The sequence below is a fragment of the Temnothorax longispinosus genome, chromosome 8, assembly GCF_030848805.1.
Source record: "Temnothorax longispinosus isolate EJ_2023e chromosome 8, Tlon_JGU_v1, whole genome shotgun sequence".
Classification (NCBI taxonomy): domain Eukaryota; kingdom Metazoa; phylum Arthropoda; class Insecta; order Hymenoptera; family Formicidae; genus Temnothorax; species Temnothorax longispinosus.
In genome coordinates, this window is record NC_092365.1 from 21,306,025 (window position 1) to 21,323,791 (window position 17,767).

The 17,767-nt window shown below is 41.6% G+C and overlaps 1 protein-coding gene across 2 annotated transcripts in view; it reads right to left on the reverse strand.

The window, feature by feature from the left end:
- The window catches only part of Uif (sushi, von Willebrand factor type A, EGF and pentraxin domain-containing protein uif), a 36,727-nt gene that overhangs the window by 18,197 nt on the left and 763 nt on the right, over nucleotides 1-17,767 (reverse strand). For both annotated transcript variants that reach the window (XM_071785237.1, XM_071785236.1), the window contains exons 2-5: nucleotides 7,552-7,627; nucleotides 5,548-5,581; nucleotides 1,016-1,097; nucleotides 289-455 (exon numbers count right to left, since the gene is read on the reverse strand). In XM_071785237.1, the coding sequence (XP_071641338.1) occupies nucleotides 289-455; nucleotides 1,016-1,097; nucleotides 5,548-5,581; nucleotides 7,552-7,623 (355 nt within the window). In that variant the 5' untranslated portion in view covers nucleotides 7,624-7,627. The remainder of the gene's footprint in view (nucleotides 1-288; nucleotides 456-1,015; nucleotides 1,098-5,547; nucleotides 5,582-7,551; nucleotides 7,628-17,767) is intronic.

The following is a 17,767-nucleotide window of genomic DNA, read 5'->3' on the forward strand; positions in this document are numbered from 1 at the left end:
TAATATTATAATAAGAATTAAGCATTTCTAACTCTTCAGAATTTTCATCCCCTTCACATTTCGAGAATCGCATTTGCTAGCCGCATCGCATTACATTGAATATCGGTCAAGATCTCTTAAGTCAATCGTTAATGGCGAGGAGCGCGAGTCGCACTCGAGAGACAGATTAAAAAAAAAAAAAAGAAGAAGTGGCAGAAGCTGCACAGGATGCATTCGGTTACGGGATTTGTTCGTGCAGAACGCGCGGCTGCCGTCTGCAAATCGAGCGAAACGAAATTGCGTACAAACCGGCGTATTGCGAGACGAGCATTCCCGCGGCGGATTCGAGCGTGTTGGTACGTAAATCGTCGAGCGAAGCGAGACCTAGCCAGTAACGATCCAAATGCCGGCCGATCATGTTTGCTGACATGTTGTTCTCGCTGTATGACTCCACCACCATCAGCTCGCTCCCATATCTGCAATAGAAGAACGCCAAAGTGATTCACCTCGCAGCATGATCGAAAAGAATGAGAAAAAAGGGCATATTTTTTATCTTTTGTCTTGAAAAACGATTGGCACTACACATTCTTTCTGTCGAAAGAGATACCGATAGTATTCTGTCGAAGTCAAATCTTAAGTCCAGAACTAAAAAATCTGGTTGCATTAATTGGAATTCCGGTAGATTCAACCAGTATGTCTGTTGGAAAATGAACGAATCAAAAAATTTTTTTTGGAATTACCAAATGAGCATGATTGATTTCTTCCCGTTAAATATATCAGAATTTCTGTGTCGTGTACGTCTAGTGAATATAACTAGAAGTTTTATAAATCCAACTGGGGAAAATACTAATCAAATCCTTATAGTTAAGTTTATCAAACGTTCTAGTTACAACACATCGAGTTCTATTGTGATAATTAGAAATTCTGCTTGGTTTCACCAAAATGCATTCTACCATACATCACTTCTTGTTGGTACCATCAAAACATTTTTCTCAGTGTAAATGAAAGGGAAAGATCGATAGTGCATGTCCCTTACCTCCTGCATAATTCCGCCGCTTTTTCCCAAGAATGCCTGATGTTGAAGAATTTATAACAGTGTATGCCTCGCAGCTCCCATCCTGCGCAAGGAAACATCGCATTAAACTGTCTGCCTTAGATGCAGAGATTGTCTGAGCGCAAAGTTGTAATAATGCGCCACGAGCACGCAATATCGCTAAGGGGATTATTGGAACATCACGTTACTGATTATCCTAATTGATCGAAATCTCTCTAAAATTATGGTAAAGATACGCTCATAAATTTTTTATACTTTAATTTATTCACAGTAGTGAAATTTTTGTTGAAAACTAGAAAACACCGGCACGGTGTACGGATGCAGGAAACCTTATTTTAAAGTCGGCGAGCGTTTCCGTGTAACCGGATACTTTAAACCATCTTCTGCCGGCGCAAGCATACAGAAGACAGGAAAGGCGGTTAATCGGTGACCCGCACTGACAGCAACGGACATAACGGCCTCGATTGTTTTTTTGGCGTATACGGTGTGCCTTAAGGGGGTTGATAGCAAGTCAAGAGGAATCTCGTGAAATAGTGAAACTCATGATGGTGGCAGTTGAACAAGTTTTATAGATTGATTTTTATTGATATCTATATTTACTCCGATCCACTTTAATATTCTATATTCAATATTCCAGTTCAATTTCTATCAATTCGATTGTCGATATCTATTCTTACGACGGTGGCCTGTCTGATTACCTATCACCTTCGATTTACACGATACACAATTTACATTCTGAGATTCAAAGTTTCCTCAAATCTGATTAATCGGAAAGTAATTCAATGCGCTTGCTCGTTCGACTGAGACATTGCATCGAAATAATTCTCCGTACTGATCGATGTGACTATCGTGCGTAAGAAGCTTTGCTATCCAGATCGCTCCCGGCGCCGGCGGCGAGAACTTTTATTTCACGCCATGTCGTACATCGTCTGAGAATGCTCTCGAGTTTCCGCGAACTCGATTCGTGTCAGTGATTCGATCAAAGTAAACCACCTCGTCCCGGTCAGAATCGTGTCGTATAACAAGCGCGAATATTGTATTTCGCGGAATTTCTGAGCGACAGAATATGCAAATTACTAGAAGTATACTAAAGTTTCGATCCGGGAAAGTATATTTCACGGTTATCTCGTAGGAAAATAACAATAGTAGAACGCGTTACAGCGTGTTTCATTGTTCAGGAAATAACGATGTTACGCGAGATAGGGCTAAATAATATTACCTCGGCTTTAAATCGATATCTATTCTCTAGTTTGACATAAATGTAGATAACTCGACGAAGAATTTAAAAATATCTTTCTAAGTATTCAACTCATGATCATTTATTGGCGATTTCTACTTGTTATTTCAAACGGTGTCGATGTTCGATCAAAATAAATATTCTGTCCATCATTCTCATCATTTTACAACCACTTGATGACACAGTCGTAAATATAAACGCATAAACAGCATATTTTTCTGCAGGTTGGATACTTTCCACTCGAGTTATATTGCCACAATTTCTAGACGTATAATTAAGTCATTTTTATAAAATTTTTATAAAAAGTTAAATTTACTTTTTTTATTCTTCTTTTATTATTGGCGGATATTCCCAACATTTATTTGATTTTTTTTGCTGCCTCGCTGCTGAATGAAAATGAAAGATCCTACGTGGAATGCAATTAAATATGTTTTTTGCATTTTTCGTTGGAACACGTAAGTCGCGTGGAAGAGAAACGAGACGCGCAGCATCACTCAGTCATGTTGCTGATGCAGTGGGCGCTAAATTCGCAGGGAGAGACTCGATGACGACCTTCCTTTCTTTCAAAAGGTCAAACGGCCATGCACGCACGCGGTTCTCCCCGACGTGCATTAACATTTCTCGTCGTCCGAGGAACGTGTGTGAAATATTATTTTCTCCCGGCGATGAGACGCGTGATATTTCAACGATCGCGTAATATTAATGACACATCGCGAAAAATGGAGGAAATCACAATATCTTGTTGTTACAAAAAAAATTGAAATACAGTGTGAGCTAATGAAACAAAAATCTCCACGAGTTTTTCTAAAGGTAAAGCCGATAACAAATCAAAATTGACTTTGAAATTGATAAAATTCAGTATTTAATGGAATATAGATGTAAAAGAAATTGGATCAGAAACTCGTAACAATCGAAAGAGTTAATTCACTGGTGAAATATAGCGAATGGATGATATAATCCTTTGACTTGTCTAATCGGCACGCGAGTACGCGGAAAAACAGATCTTTGTGCCTTTTTTTCCGAAGGCAAAAGCCATCTTGCGAAAAACGAAGTATGTACACGCATGACGGATGATCGCGTAAGAACAGATAAGCGAGCAAGTTGCCGGATGTTCTACTTTTTGGAATCCCGTTCGACGGTGCAATGCGCTCGATCGAGTTTCCTCCGAGGTATATAACCGCGTGGCGCAAACGCGAGGACCCGACGTATATTTTTAGGGCCCGGCCGCTGTGTGTACGACGAAAAAAGGCGAGCGACGATTCGATGGATATGAGGGTGGATGAAAAGGAGTCGCAGGAGAGAAGATGGAAAGATGCGGTGGTGGATTCACGGTTTAGGAATGCCGTCCCATTCTTTCTTCGCCGCAGCTGCCTCTGCAGGATCTACCTGATTCGACGTTTATACGTGAGGGCTCGAAAATTTCAGGCCTCAACCCGCGTTAGGTAGAACTCTCCCTGCCCATCGGACATCGCACGTTAAGATAGAGGTTGACCTCCCGATTTGGCTGGAATGTTCCGGCAGAATAACGAGTTCGAGTTTCAAAATCTTAAACCGCAACTTAAAATTCTTTCACATCCTGAAATGCGATTCCTTCAGATAAATGTGAATATTTTCGTCATGTAACATGTGGAATGTAAGAATGTTGACGAAAGAGATATATGAATCGCGAGCGATTCCAGCGTTGGCACTTAAAATGTTAATAGAGTAATACTTATGTAAATGAAAAGAGTTATGTTTTCACAGAAAGTAGATTTTATTCCGATTATCGAATCAATGTAACATATTAACATATATCAGCTACTGACATACAAACTTTATATACTTTCTAAAATTGAAATTCTATATTTAATCCTATAAGATACAGTCATCAAGATATTGAATTAAACATTTCATTCTTCTAATGACAATCTTTCTTTTTACTAGCTATTGTCTAATGTTAAGTGATATTCATTCAAAACAATTTCTCGGTCTCTCGATGAAATCGTTTCTCAAATGTGCGGCTACTACGAGACCAGAGGCGTGACCGAACGAAGCGAGTAGATTAATCGAGGCACTAAAGAAGAACGAGAAAATAGAAAACACACGGAAGAAAATAGCACTTGCAATTTTTCAAGCGCACGCGACGACTTATGGCTAACGACCAGCCGGCCCCATATGGTACGTGCAACCTACTTAATTGCATCGGCGAGTAACGAGGAAAAGTGGAGCAGCGTTACGAATGGCCGAACTCTTATCCTCATTGTCTCTCACTGAGATTTATTTATCGGACATGCGTATACTTGTCTCATTTTCGAAACTCTCGTGTGCTGCCACAGCCGTGGTATAATTGTCGGCGTGCAATTTGCGATTCAAAGCATCTCCGTGTAATTTGAATGTAAACGGCGACGCGTCCTAGTAAAAAAAAAGAGTCTTCTGTTGGTTTCCCTTTATTTGCAATTGTACCCGGTGCTACGCGTGTCGCGAAACTAATTTTTTCACGGTCTGTCCGCTGAATAAATCCTGCAAAACTGGCCACACACCTACTATTTTACAATAAAAATATTGCAGACGGCATAAGTATTGATTCACGAGTAAGAAACGCCGAGTCAGATCAAACAAACAAGACCCCTTTTTGTGGTAGAATTATGTGGTAGAATATTATTATCACTTAATAGAATCGTGTTTTACTCCGGCGGAGATTTCTTCGGGTTGCCGATTTGTGATTTATCTCTCTCTCGGCAGTTATCCAAACATCAGCGGATTGTGCGGCATTAGCCGTAATGGCGTTTACGGTTTCTCAATAATCTCGAAAATCGCTCTATGCCGATTTTATTGCCCGGCTGTTCTTTCGAATCTCTCGTAATCTCTCGCGAGACGAGAGAACTCGAATATTAGCGGAGACCGGTCGCGAAAGTAAGAGTCGCCTAATATCTGCATAAGTCGGATGACTGTGAGAATGACGATTTCTACAATGTCTCCGGATTAACTTGGGAGAACCGTCTTGAAAAAATAATTACAGAGCAACTTTCACGTCATCTCTTGCGTCGTACCGCCATCGATTCACGGGAGTTATTCATAAATCATTTATATTACATTTATCACATTTGTGAATTTTCAAGGATTATTTGAAATTTGCACATTTTTACGCGTAAAAATATTTCCTGAAGAGTTATCTTCAATTTTGTCTAAACAGATACGTGTGCGAATACTGGATGCGATCTTTTGGAAAGGAAAGGGAAGGTTCGCTTTAAATGTTGCTTTATGCGCCAGCAGTATACAAGGAAATGTTATTACTCACCGTTTGGACAGGTGAAGACATTTGTGGTAGGAACCTGTAACAGAAAGGAAGCGTGTTTATTTAACACTGATAGTTAACGCTTGAACATAAATTAAATGATAGTTGGTAACTGAACTCTAAATTGCAATAGCGACTCTAAATCGAAACTACATTTAGTTTGTATAATATAAACTAGAAAAAATTTTCTTAAATTATTGACCAAGAAATTAATGTTGTAATCAAATTTAATAAGTAATAAGAATATCAAGATTTGTTCTTAAATGTTTTTCCAACAGTTTGCTACAATGTTGGAAGCAGATTTATATTGATTTATATTGAATGATTAAATTTGAATGATTAAAAGGCTTCTTTGAATTGTCATAGTGACTCAAATTGTAGTAACAATATTTTGATAGGTAATAAAAATATGAGAATGTTTATAACGGTAAATTAACGAGACTCTGCCTTGAGATTTATGATGTCAGTTACCTTTTTGAGAAAAAAGGATCATAAATCTTAAATCTCTTATTACTTCACACCTGGAAGTCGCAGTTTTCGCGTGTCGGATTTAACGTGGAAAGGCGCCGCGCCGGTTAGACCCAGACATGCTAGACGCATTGTTATCCAGGCAGGAGAAAGTGAAGATGCAATCTGTCCAACGATCTTCGTTTCTCGCGTCCGTCTCTCAAGAGCGCGAAAAGTATCCGCTACTCCGCGAGAGCGGAGGACTCGGACGCGTTCTCGTCTGTATTTTCGACGTTGCTATGCGTGCGCGTATCAGTGATATAACGGTGACTACATTCCTACGAGAGGTGCGAGTTGCACCAGCTGTAGAAAGGCTGCACCCTCTCGTGCATTCCTGCGCGCGAGCACGCTTGAAAATCAAGTCTCCATGCATGCCACAGTTATCAAAGTCATTTATTTCTAATGTATTACGATAAGAACGATGTCTTTATATGATGTCACATATGTTTATTAGATAATTATGCAACCAAACGCGATAAGAATTTGCACGAGAAAAGTGTCGTAGTTATTTAATTTCAAGCCGATAGAAAATATCGAAAGTATAATATATAAATGTAATACAAAACAAAGGAAAATTAAAATTCAAAATCTTTGCAAGAAGAATTTCTGAATTTTGCTTGCATTCGCTCTGTATCTCTACAAAGGATTCAGTTTTCTACAGCTATATAATTGCCAGACAGATTGCTAGTTTTAGAGAGGAACTTCTCGCTTCTCGAGGAGACGTTCGTCAAGCGGTGTCACGCAGAAATGCTTGCCTCGGACTTACATTCTCGCTACGTTCTCTTCTCTCCCGCGAGTACCGGGCTACTAGTTCTGTAGTTAAAATATGTTATATCTGTGTGCGATCGTGCGCGGCACCTTGGCGTATCAGCCAAGCGGCGGGTACTTATATGCGTACGGGCGCGCTTGTGTGCACTGAAATTCACTTTCACCTCGCATATGCCACATCTCGTGGAAACGAGCTCCGGCACCGCTAACTCCTACGGAGTTGGCTCGCCGCGCCGCCGACATACCAATTACTTCATAATCCTACGGTTTGAAACTCGTAAGAATCCCGACGTAGGGCTTATATCGCGCGAGCTCTCGCCCTCGCGTGTTTTCTTCCTGACCGGCCTCGCCTGACGCAGTCAGGGCCGCGCAACTTTTTCTTCATCGCAGACAAAATTATCTTCGCCGAGAGTACTCGGGGTTCTTCTCGTCTATCCAACGTGATTAAGTTAAAAACTGGCCGGAATGTTATGATCAGATTTATGGCGAGAGAGGAAAAGAGAGAAAAGGAGCAATGACTGTTCTTAGGCAGAAGAGGAGACGATAAATAGACAAGTGATTAACGCAGAGTCTTTTACTTCTAAAGACGCGCGGGACGATGTGTAATTTGCGAAGCGATCGTGAATATCGGTTAGCAATAGACGCACTTAACTCCCGACAAGTAACGCGTGCGGCACACTTTGAAGGTGCTGAAACTTCAAAGCTTGATAAGAATGTACTTGAAACACTCACCTGAGACTCCGTTAGCTGAAGATGGCACAAGAGGACGGCGACCCAAACGGTCGCCAATTCTCTTATCAGCATATTCCTGCAACAGACAAGAAACTCTACGTGAGTAGGCAATTTTGCGTCGTACGACGTATAATTAAACGATCGTAGATATCGTCGAACGGTGTAACGGAGGCGGCGCGTAATTTTTTTTCTCGAAACCTCTCGATTTTTCTCGGAATTTCTCGCCACTGACTGGCGTCTCTTCGTCATCGGCGCATTTAGCGATGCAACGTGTGCGCGTTTCATCCTCGGCCAGGATTAGCGATTGCGAGTCCACGTGAGAGTCGTACCGTTGAGGCCGCGATTCGTTCGCGAGACTCAGCGAGACTTTTTTTTCTCTGCCTTCGTCGGACGTTCGTCATAATCGCGAAAGAACGCGGAAGCTATCGTTGTTTTCTGTACACCGTCGAATACACACCCGTTCCCATAAAATTCCTTACGGTTTCTGTGGCTGAATTGTGGCACAGAGCGCGAGCGGCTGTGTGTGCATACCTCGCCTCGCGTAACCGAGTGCCGTGGTCGCCGATAACCGTCGCGCGGTCCGCGAAGATTATTATTGATGACGTTACGCTGCACTGCGCTGCACAGTGCACCTGTGTCTATTAACTCTACCGGACCTTATTTTTCGTAGCGCCAACCCCAGCGTGGGGTCATCCGAGCATCACACTTTTGCTCTTCCGCGTTCGTCACGTCCCGCAAATATGTCTGGGATTATGCGTTTAAAAGATTACTCCGAAAACGGCAACTCTTGATAGATTCTAAATCTGTCTAAATCCAACCAAAGAGAGAAAAAAGGAACGAAATAGAAAGAAGCATGATACGACGATTAAAGAACATGTATATGTATTATTACAATTGCGTTTTCCAAGTCGCAAGCAGTTACGAATTAGACGAGTGACGCAACGGTCGCGAGGCGCATCGCGGATGAGCGAACTCGTGGGAAGCGCTGGAAAGCGATCTTGCGCGCGCTACGCGATACACCGTCGTCGTCGGCGCGGCATAGTACGGATCGCGAAAGTTTATTATATTTTCGCGCCGTTGTACAGTCGCTTTTATGCAACCAACGCGCTATTGTCCGTCCACACACGCGAGGCGTCACAATTGCGCCTCGCGCTTAACTGGAGCAAGCGGTCGTGCGAGAGCTGCCGAGTCGAGTATCCGTGTTTAATTAGCGGCTGGGTAATTAGGCCTCCTCGCATTCGGAAATGCCGATTGCGTCGTGAGAATTCGTGCCAGCAGAGCTCTTCCTTAATCATACATGCAAGCGTGTGGCCTTTCAAAGATTTCGGTTGCAACAGTTGTTAAAAGAGAATGTTGAGACTAGAAGATGTTGAGACCAACTCAAGAAGATAACTTTGGTGATTTTTAAGAAAGAGATATTAATGTTTTTAACGGCGAGGAGCGTCGGTTAATCAATTTTTATTCGCAAAGGTAACGGATCGCTTCCCCTGCTGCCTCGATTCGCGTGTCATACTTCTGTATAACCGTTGCCGAGCAAAAGAAGCTAATTCGCGTAAAATAAGCAATCGTTCGGATGTTTTCTTGCGTAAACACGGTCGTCGCCTCGGATGAGACGATCGTACCAGCCGAACGCGAGACCCGTTAGAATTGCGATTGGTATAGGAAGTATCCTATCGGCTAGAGGACCGGACCGCGACGAGATTACGATTATTCGCGATTACACCGTCGTCGTCGGCAGGAAATCTTCCTGCGGTGAGCTAAATGTCTGACGTGCCCCCACTGCCCCGTTCGAGATAGTCGATGCCCGACGATTATAACGGTTTATCAGGGAATCCGGACACGCGCGCGTCACAACCGCATGCGTGTGTATATCAATGTATGTATAAGGCGTATCTCCTCGAGAAAACATCAACGATGCATCTGTATAGGTGCGCGAATCGTCGTCCTGCTCCTGTCTTTAACAGTCGTGGCACGAAACCGGTAAAATGGAATCGAGAGAAACAGAGAAATATAAGGCCGGTGTCCTTCGAGTTGCTCTCGAAAAGATTCGTGGTCGATAGTAATCAGAGAAGTTAAACCTGTTCATTTCCTTTATATTTATTCCGAACGAATCCTCGCTCCGATGAAAAGATTTCTCATGTATTAAGAATGCACGAGATATATTTTACGAAACGTTATATTGTTAAAATGTATAAGACACTTCAGCGCAAGGTCAAATTGGCAATACGCGAGGTGTTGAAATCGAATCGTCGTTCATTCAAATGGATTTAAATGTCAATTACGTGAATAATTCAGCGGAGGAAAGAAATCGCGCTGCGTGTCTATTTATAAAACTACGTACATAGATGAACGAAGAACCGTGCAAGTTGAGCGACAGTTCATGAAAAGCAAAAATACGCATTGACTGTATTTACAATGCTAATCGTCTCGGACGTCATTAAGTCGATAAATGCAGATATCCGCTCGTTATTGAACTCGCGATTCGCGCTGCGCGAATCACGCGGCGAAAATAGAAGAGAAAATAGGCGCGCGCGCGCGTAAATCGAAAACCAGCGGAGAAGGCTGGGATCGGGTGGAGGCTGGATCCCATCAAGCTGGCTAGAACTGGACTGGATCCTAGGTCAGCGCTAGAAAGTATTCGGGTTTCCTGTTAAGCGGCACGAAACGGTGCGTGTAAAAAGCGAGCAATGACTCCCCCGGACGCGTTTGAAACGCGACTTTCCGCGCGGTGAAGCCGAGCGTGAAGGAACGCGAATAATTCGGCGCGCTGGGGAACGGCCGCGCGGAATTGCGCCATTCGATTCGGGCAAACTTCTGTCGGACAAGCCGTGATTAAATTTTACGCAATTTCTCAAAAACACGTGCTCTTGGTACGCTTTGATATTCGCTTCAGACGTAGAAAGGTCATACAGATGCCATAACAGCCTCATTTTGCAGTCATAACATTCTGCAGCGTGTAATAAACTTGTATCAGACAATCGCGTGAGAAAACAGTGTATCGCTCTATGGGTTTCGATGCGAGACCGCGATTTTTCTAATGCGCGTTCAGACAGCGCCATGCAGCGGTGGTATCAGCTGTGTGGACAAATTTATTTATTTTCTCGCGCAGTGTGCCGGATAACGGTCTCTCCCTGTGTTACCAGGAAACGCTCGCATCATCATAATTGCGATAGCACTGCAAACATACTTTCTAACTGGATCCTGAGCCTGGTTATCTTGATCCTTACGTCGCGATCAATTATTTCTGTAATAAAGGAGATCCCCGCGCTGGATTGTACGGACGCGTTTTTAATTACGTCTTTAATGACTGCGATATTTCTGCGGATTCGCGCGTTGATTCGCGCATCTGGAGCATAATTTATGTATATAACGACGGATCAACGTCGCCGTTTAATTGCGCCTTTTTTATCCCATTCCCGTGTACACTTCCGTCGGATGGATTTCGCAAGGAGGCTCGTTTCTCAGCGTGTTTTACTTTTTTGTAGCTATCTGAAAGTGTATGAGATTATGACAAATTTCTCGTAGGAAAACGTATGTTTTATAATTTCTCTATCGATGTCTAATAACACCTTGCGGTATCGTTGATACCGTCGATTTATGCGCAATCACCGTTATTTACCGTTATCAATAGTAAATTCTATGAGGCGTATTTCTTTCTCGTCCGTTGTATTTATTCTCACAAGCCTTTCCTTGGCACTGAATTAGAATTCTTGCTTAAGAATCACAATGTTCGAAGAAGATGCAAGTGCGTTAACGTGGAAATAACGTTTTAACAATTAATCATTAATGAGATAGATTAAAAAAATAATAATAAACTCAGATTACTGAATTCTAATTATAAAAGGTAATATAAAAGGAACTGGAAAACTTTGTGGATTGTGAATATTGTGTATATTCCTCTTGTTCGCGATGGTTCCAATCGAATTTCAAGATCAATTTTTGCGGGAGAATGTACTTCCTGTGCTCCGTTTTCAAAAGGTAGCCTGCATTTTGTGGAATTTCAACAACAATTGAGATTTACGGGCTTACTTTACGATGAACGAAGGTCGTTTTCCTCGCTCGAGTTCATCGACTCGAGAGGGGAAAAGCGAGAAGGTATAACTAAGAAAGTTTATTCAAATACAGATATCACGAGTGAAGTACCGCTGCGCATTGTCCGCCAACCGCTTCCGGCTACCTCAATAAACCCCGTCAGCGACACATCCGTTCGATGACAAAATTGGTAAACGATACGCCATGATACCAAACTTGAATTCAACCCACGCGACACTCGAGAAGTCCCTCACGTAATAATTATCCCGTAGCATATTGTTGGTACGTAATACGAAGAAGCCCACAACGTGACGCCATTGTTATCACGTCTTTCGCAATTTACGCAATTACTTCTGTTTAATTAAATAATATAAAACATGTTATGCGTTGATGTTATCTAATATATAATTCTACATAATTTTTAGCAGAATAAGTGCGTGTCGTCACGAAAAGATCGGGAGCTACAAAGTTTGACGGCAGTTTCGAAATTGATCCTTAGATAAGATTGAGAGAAAGAGAGAAAGAGAGAGAGAGAGAGAGAGAATTGAATTAAAGAATCGCGGAAAGACATCTCTGTCGTTACCCTTTACGTAAAGCCTAATAACGCACCATGGCTGTAGCTCCGTGAGAATTTTACACGCCGTTGTGCTTCTTGGTGAATGGAACTACATGGCCTGATTACTTTGAGTATTACCGTAATCGCGTCTGCGTCTTGGATGAATTAGCAAGCGCGCGGATTCAATCTTCGACGTAACAAGGCGTGATATAATAATTTCCGGTTGACAATCGACAGCCTCGAAATATCTTTATTTCTTCGATTTTTTCCTTTTTTTTTGCGTAACGGTATTTCTTATTCGACGACGCATAAAGCGCAAATGCGCCGTTATAATTTCTTTTATTCATGTACAATTATTTAACAAGAATCACGTCGTAACACTTGCGGAGAGCCGCTGATATCCTTGAATTTGTCGGAGCAAGAGGTTTCGGCCTCGAACAAAGGACTCGTGAGAACCGAGGGGATGCATTTTTGTGCGTGGGTGTACTTTTCAGGTAGGTTTTCAGGTTCCCTTGTGGGAATCGTGCGCGCGTGAAGGGAGCTTTCAACCAGACTCGCTTTTGTACGAAGGGTCGGGATGCGGTCCTCCTCCTGCTTCGTCACTGCCATCGCAATCGTTAGCCATGGACGTGCTTTGTCTTACCGAAGACAAGCGAGTAATCCTTGATTCTTTCTCCAGCACGTTCAATTTATCCTCTGAAAACTACGCTGGCATTCATGCACGACGAGGATTCTGTTTACTTGGCCTGGTGATTATAAGCATCCTAATGATACGACACGTCGTATGATCGTTAAAACTGTTTTTGCAGCGATCTACTTGACGATACAATAGTTGAAAGTGGTATCTAAAGTAACACCAGATCATAAAACCGCCTAGTCAGTCCGATGTTTCTTTCGTGCGGCTCGATTGGCAATTGTGTAAGCGCATTCCGTGTCCTGTTCTCTTTCTCTTCGAGCCACCTGCGCGGCGGTTAGAAGTCTGTCACCCAATGGTGATGTAGCCATGCGGCGTGCCTTCTATTGCAGCACCGCAGGAAATTCACTGTATCTACGTAGCCTTATTATAAAGTCGATGCTCAAACCGTGCGTACGACTTATTTCGGCCTTGCAAGATTAATAAAGAAGTTCATTGGACCTCCATTGGTTCGATACGAGATACGAGATAACGAACGATATTCAACGAATTTTAACCCAATTCCGTTTAATTCCGTCTTACATATTCACGGACCATTCATTCGCTTTTCGCTTCGTACGTATACGAGGGCCAATTAGCGAGGGCTACCGTTAAGTTATTCAGATGTAGCCTATTAGGCCGGCGGGCTTGATGTAACGATTAACTCAGTTGCAACTGTTAGTAAGTAATCGATATGTGAATCAATGTAAGTAATATCAAGGTCACAAAACATATATATATCTGTCAATTAGCGTTACTTATTTGAATTTCAAATTCTATCTATTAATTTTAATTTATAGAGTTTTCCTATATTATATACATACATGCGTATATTGTATATCAATTTGTATATCTAAAGTATATGGGTATATACACGCTTTCCAAGGACTGATCACATAGTTCTCGGTATACGGTACTCGGTAAATTTGACTTCTCGCGACGCGCGTTCCATTTCTTCTTTCGCGAAGGACACGGGCGTCATTAAGCGCGCGGCGACCATCATCCTCGTTTTCGCGAGCGTGACTTTTGTCGTATCGCCCTCATTAAAGCAGGCACGAATTTACCGTTTGTTTCCTGAATGCGGGATGCACGTGGCACGATGGAAATTCAGGGTCGAGGTTTGAGACACGAAGCCCGCGTATTGCGTTTTCTCGCGGAATGACCCTAACGTTTGTTATCTCGCACGATTCTCACGGTTCGCTGACCGATAAAGCTGCTCGCAGCTCGACAAACGACAATGTCACGCGACGAGTGAACGTCGAGGAAGCATGACATTTCGTTTTCGAAATAGGAATTGACGTCGTTTAATTCACCGTTGGCGTTTAGCTGCTTCGTTGATTCGCGCCACGGTAATCAAAAGTGATATATAAATTTATCCTACATTCCTCCTTTTCATTTGCAAAGTATTTGTACTTAAACGGCACTATTGTCTCCTTTTTTATCTCCAAGACAATTAACCCTCGGTTGTCACTCGGGGTCAAAGTGACCTCATCAACCAATTTTCAAACAGCTGCGTGCTATTAAAAAACTAGCAGTTTAAGTAGATTGCAAAAAATTCTAGAATTAAAGTTTAAACATTGCAGAATATATTTTCACTATAAAAAATTAACTTTTTGAGTGGCATGTTCAAAAAAATTCTTTAAAAAATGTTCAAAAAAGAGGTGTGGACAACCGAGGGTTAAGATCATTCTCAAATTTCAAAAATTTTGGAGTAAATGGTCTTTTACCTCAGACCTTAGAAAAAATATGGACACTCAAAAATATTTACATTTTAAATTAGACAAAAAAAGCGTGACAAAAGACGAAATACCTCAAAAGCTCGTTTAAAAGAAAATTTACAAAAGCTTTCTGTAAAATGGAAACTTTCGGAATCCGATGTTTTACACGCAACAGCCGAACTGTGCGATTTCACATTTCTCGCGGTTCGTCGACCGATAAAAGCGCGGCCGGCGCCGTGCTGTCGCGGTCCCGGCCACGTGGAGCGCGCGGCTCAACACGGCGAGCGCGGCGTGGCGGCCGCGAATATCGCACGCGTGCGTTTGCAACGCAAAATGTATTACAGCTACGTGCATTTTATTCCGTGACGAGCCGCAGCGATGAAAATGTGAGGCTCAATCGCGAATACCAACTATAGTTGGTTCTACCAAGGCACGCCGCGTTACTGTACGGTTTATACGCGATGATAGCACGCAGGGCGTGGTCGTGCAGTTGCACCGTGCCGGCCGCGCGGCAACTGACACAGCTGCATTACGTGCCGCGCGCGAAAAGTGATTCCGCAAAATGCCGCGCGAGATTACGGATTGTCGCAAAGAGGAAGCCGCAAACGCGGGTCCCGCAACCGTGCCCCGTAAAAACGGCGGGAAAATGTGCGCCGGCCGTGCGTTTATACGCGCTCGATAAATTCGATATAGTGAAAGTAAGGGGAATTTGACGTTTTTACGATAAATTCGATTTATTCTTGACGCATCCGGCAATTTTTTTTTGCAATTTTGAACTTGTGTGATACAACGACGAAGATATGACACTCGACGATTCTGGCGACAATGCTTCAATAGGCACGACTTTTTCGAACTTTTATTCGGCATGTATCGATGTCTGTTACGTGACTGGAATTTCTTACGAGCGATGATATGCTCTAGCCGTTGGTAACTAACGGTACTTCGACCAGGTAGCGTCATAGCTTCAGCGAATTTGTCCTTAAGTTACGGAGCCAAGCGAAGCGTAACACGAACTTGATTGCGACAATCCTTTATATACTTAAAAATTAAATATTAGTTATAAGAGATACAAATTTGAAAATTGCTATATGCTACTTTTCTATAACAAGTAAATGCCATATCTATAATCTTTTTAGAAGATCTTTCACAATATTTTCTACAGAAATATTAATTGCATTTTTGCATTGCGCTTGCATTTTTATAAAAAGCGGATATGTTTAATTTTGCACAATTGTCACAATAAGCGCACGGAATAGAATCAACATAAAATGTACGTAGAAATTTGAGCTTGTAAGCGCATTTATATGTTTAAACTAACGTAATGAATTGAACGAGATAGAGAATAATGCCCTTAATACGCTAGAGATACGGTCAGAATGTCTGCTACACCATGTGCGAGCACTTATCTACCTACACGCTAGCATCTACAAATCATGTACCTGCCTATCTTTTCTACCTACCTACCTAGCTACCTACCTATATCTACCCACCTATCACGGTTAAAAGCCCCAAGACTGGCCCCATGTTTTCTCTGCCGCCGTAATGGCGGAGATATTAATGCCCGATAGAAGAATTGTAGGCCATCATAATATCATGAAGAATCTTTTAACATTATAAGTTATATCTAAGAGAATTGTAACACTTTCTGAAATATATAAAACTTTCAACATATGAAAATTGTTAAACGATTCCAGATCGAGGTTAATGAAAACTCAGTATCTACAATCTCCGATGAATACATTGAAGATACTAATAATTACGATATTCTGCAAGCAGAGGAGAGTAAGTTAAATCCAACAGCAAATCGCAATTTCATAGCAGCGAAAATATCTATGATACACTGTATGTATACTTTTTTTGCAATTTTATATGCCTATATACATTATATTTAGCGAATTGAATTGAATAATTATATTTGTGCAGGCAGAACCATATTCGCTCGAGTCCAACGACTCGCGAAGAAATTGCGAGAAAGAGAGGGTAAAGGAATCCGGCGATCGCTTTTCTTTTCTTGCCGGCGCGCGGTGGATAAAGTTTGCAATCGCGATGCCACGGAATTATCGCATCACGCCGAGCGAGTGCGCATTCTTAAATCATTCCCGCCGCCGAGCCTGGCTTGCAAATGCAAGCGTAGCTCATAATTTCGTTCGTCTCAATACCCTATTAGCATTTTGCGAAGGCAAAGCAAGGCGCGCGAAGGGTATGTAAAATTTAACGTACATGAAACTTTCTCTTCTGTGTATCTACATGCGTTCTTATGATGTTTTACGACACGAATTTGTGCTACATGCACTCCCTATGCGTAAGATCAAACTGCTGGCGATTTATTGGTTTTATCGGTTAAGGAAAGTCTGTAAATCGTAACGCAAGAATTGACTGAGATCGACCGTACAAGTATTCGAGAAAAGGTAAGAGATAAAAGGTAAAAGGTAAAAGTAAAAGGTAAAGTTTCTAATACATCTCTGTAAGTAGATTTCGAAGTGATCTTCATACTACACTACTATTACGTTGTGAATAATGTGAGACATAAAATTTTAATTCCAAACAATATAAAAAAAAGATACGCATATATTTGAGGTTGTTAAAATAGAATATTGCTACACAATTTAATGATAATTTTATGTGAGAAATTGGTTAATTATACGATTTGTGTAGCAAATTACATGACATAATGTTTCTCATTCTGTTCACACAAATTATTCCTTATAGAATAAATTTCTCATGTCCGTTTCTACCAATGTAGATTAACTTTAATCTCAGTTTAACTTACTTTTTACTTTTTCTAGTTTTAAGAATTAGAAAAGGATGAAAAGTAAGTTAAACCGCAATTAAAGTTAATTTACCTTGGTAGAAATAGATATTAAAGAAAGATTAGTATTAGGTTTAATTTATATAGTATTAATTTTTGACTCATACATTTCGTTAAAAATGCTGCAAGACTGGCAAGGATTCATTAATCTATGTTACTGATAACAAAATAGAAAGAAATTACGTGTTGTTATGATCCCTTATCAGGATGCAACGGCTAATAATTGTTATTATTTAGACTGTAATCATCCGTTTTGATTTTATAATCATATATTCATCGGGATTCCGCTTGTAAATAAGCTTCGTTTCGTGTTATCAATCGGCTTCTAATTGAATACTACTCACCAACCGGCAACATTCTGATCTTTAAGATCATGGACATCACACGCGGACGTACGATCGCACTCCGTAAATTTCAACACCTCCTGT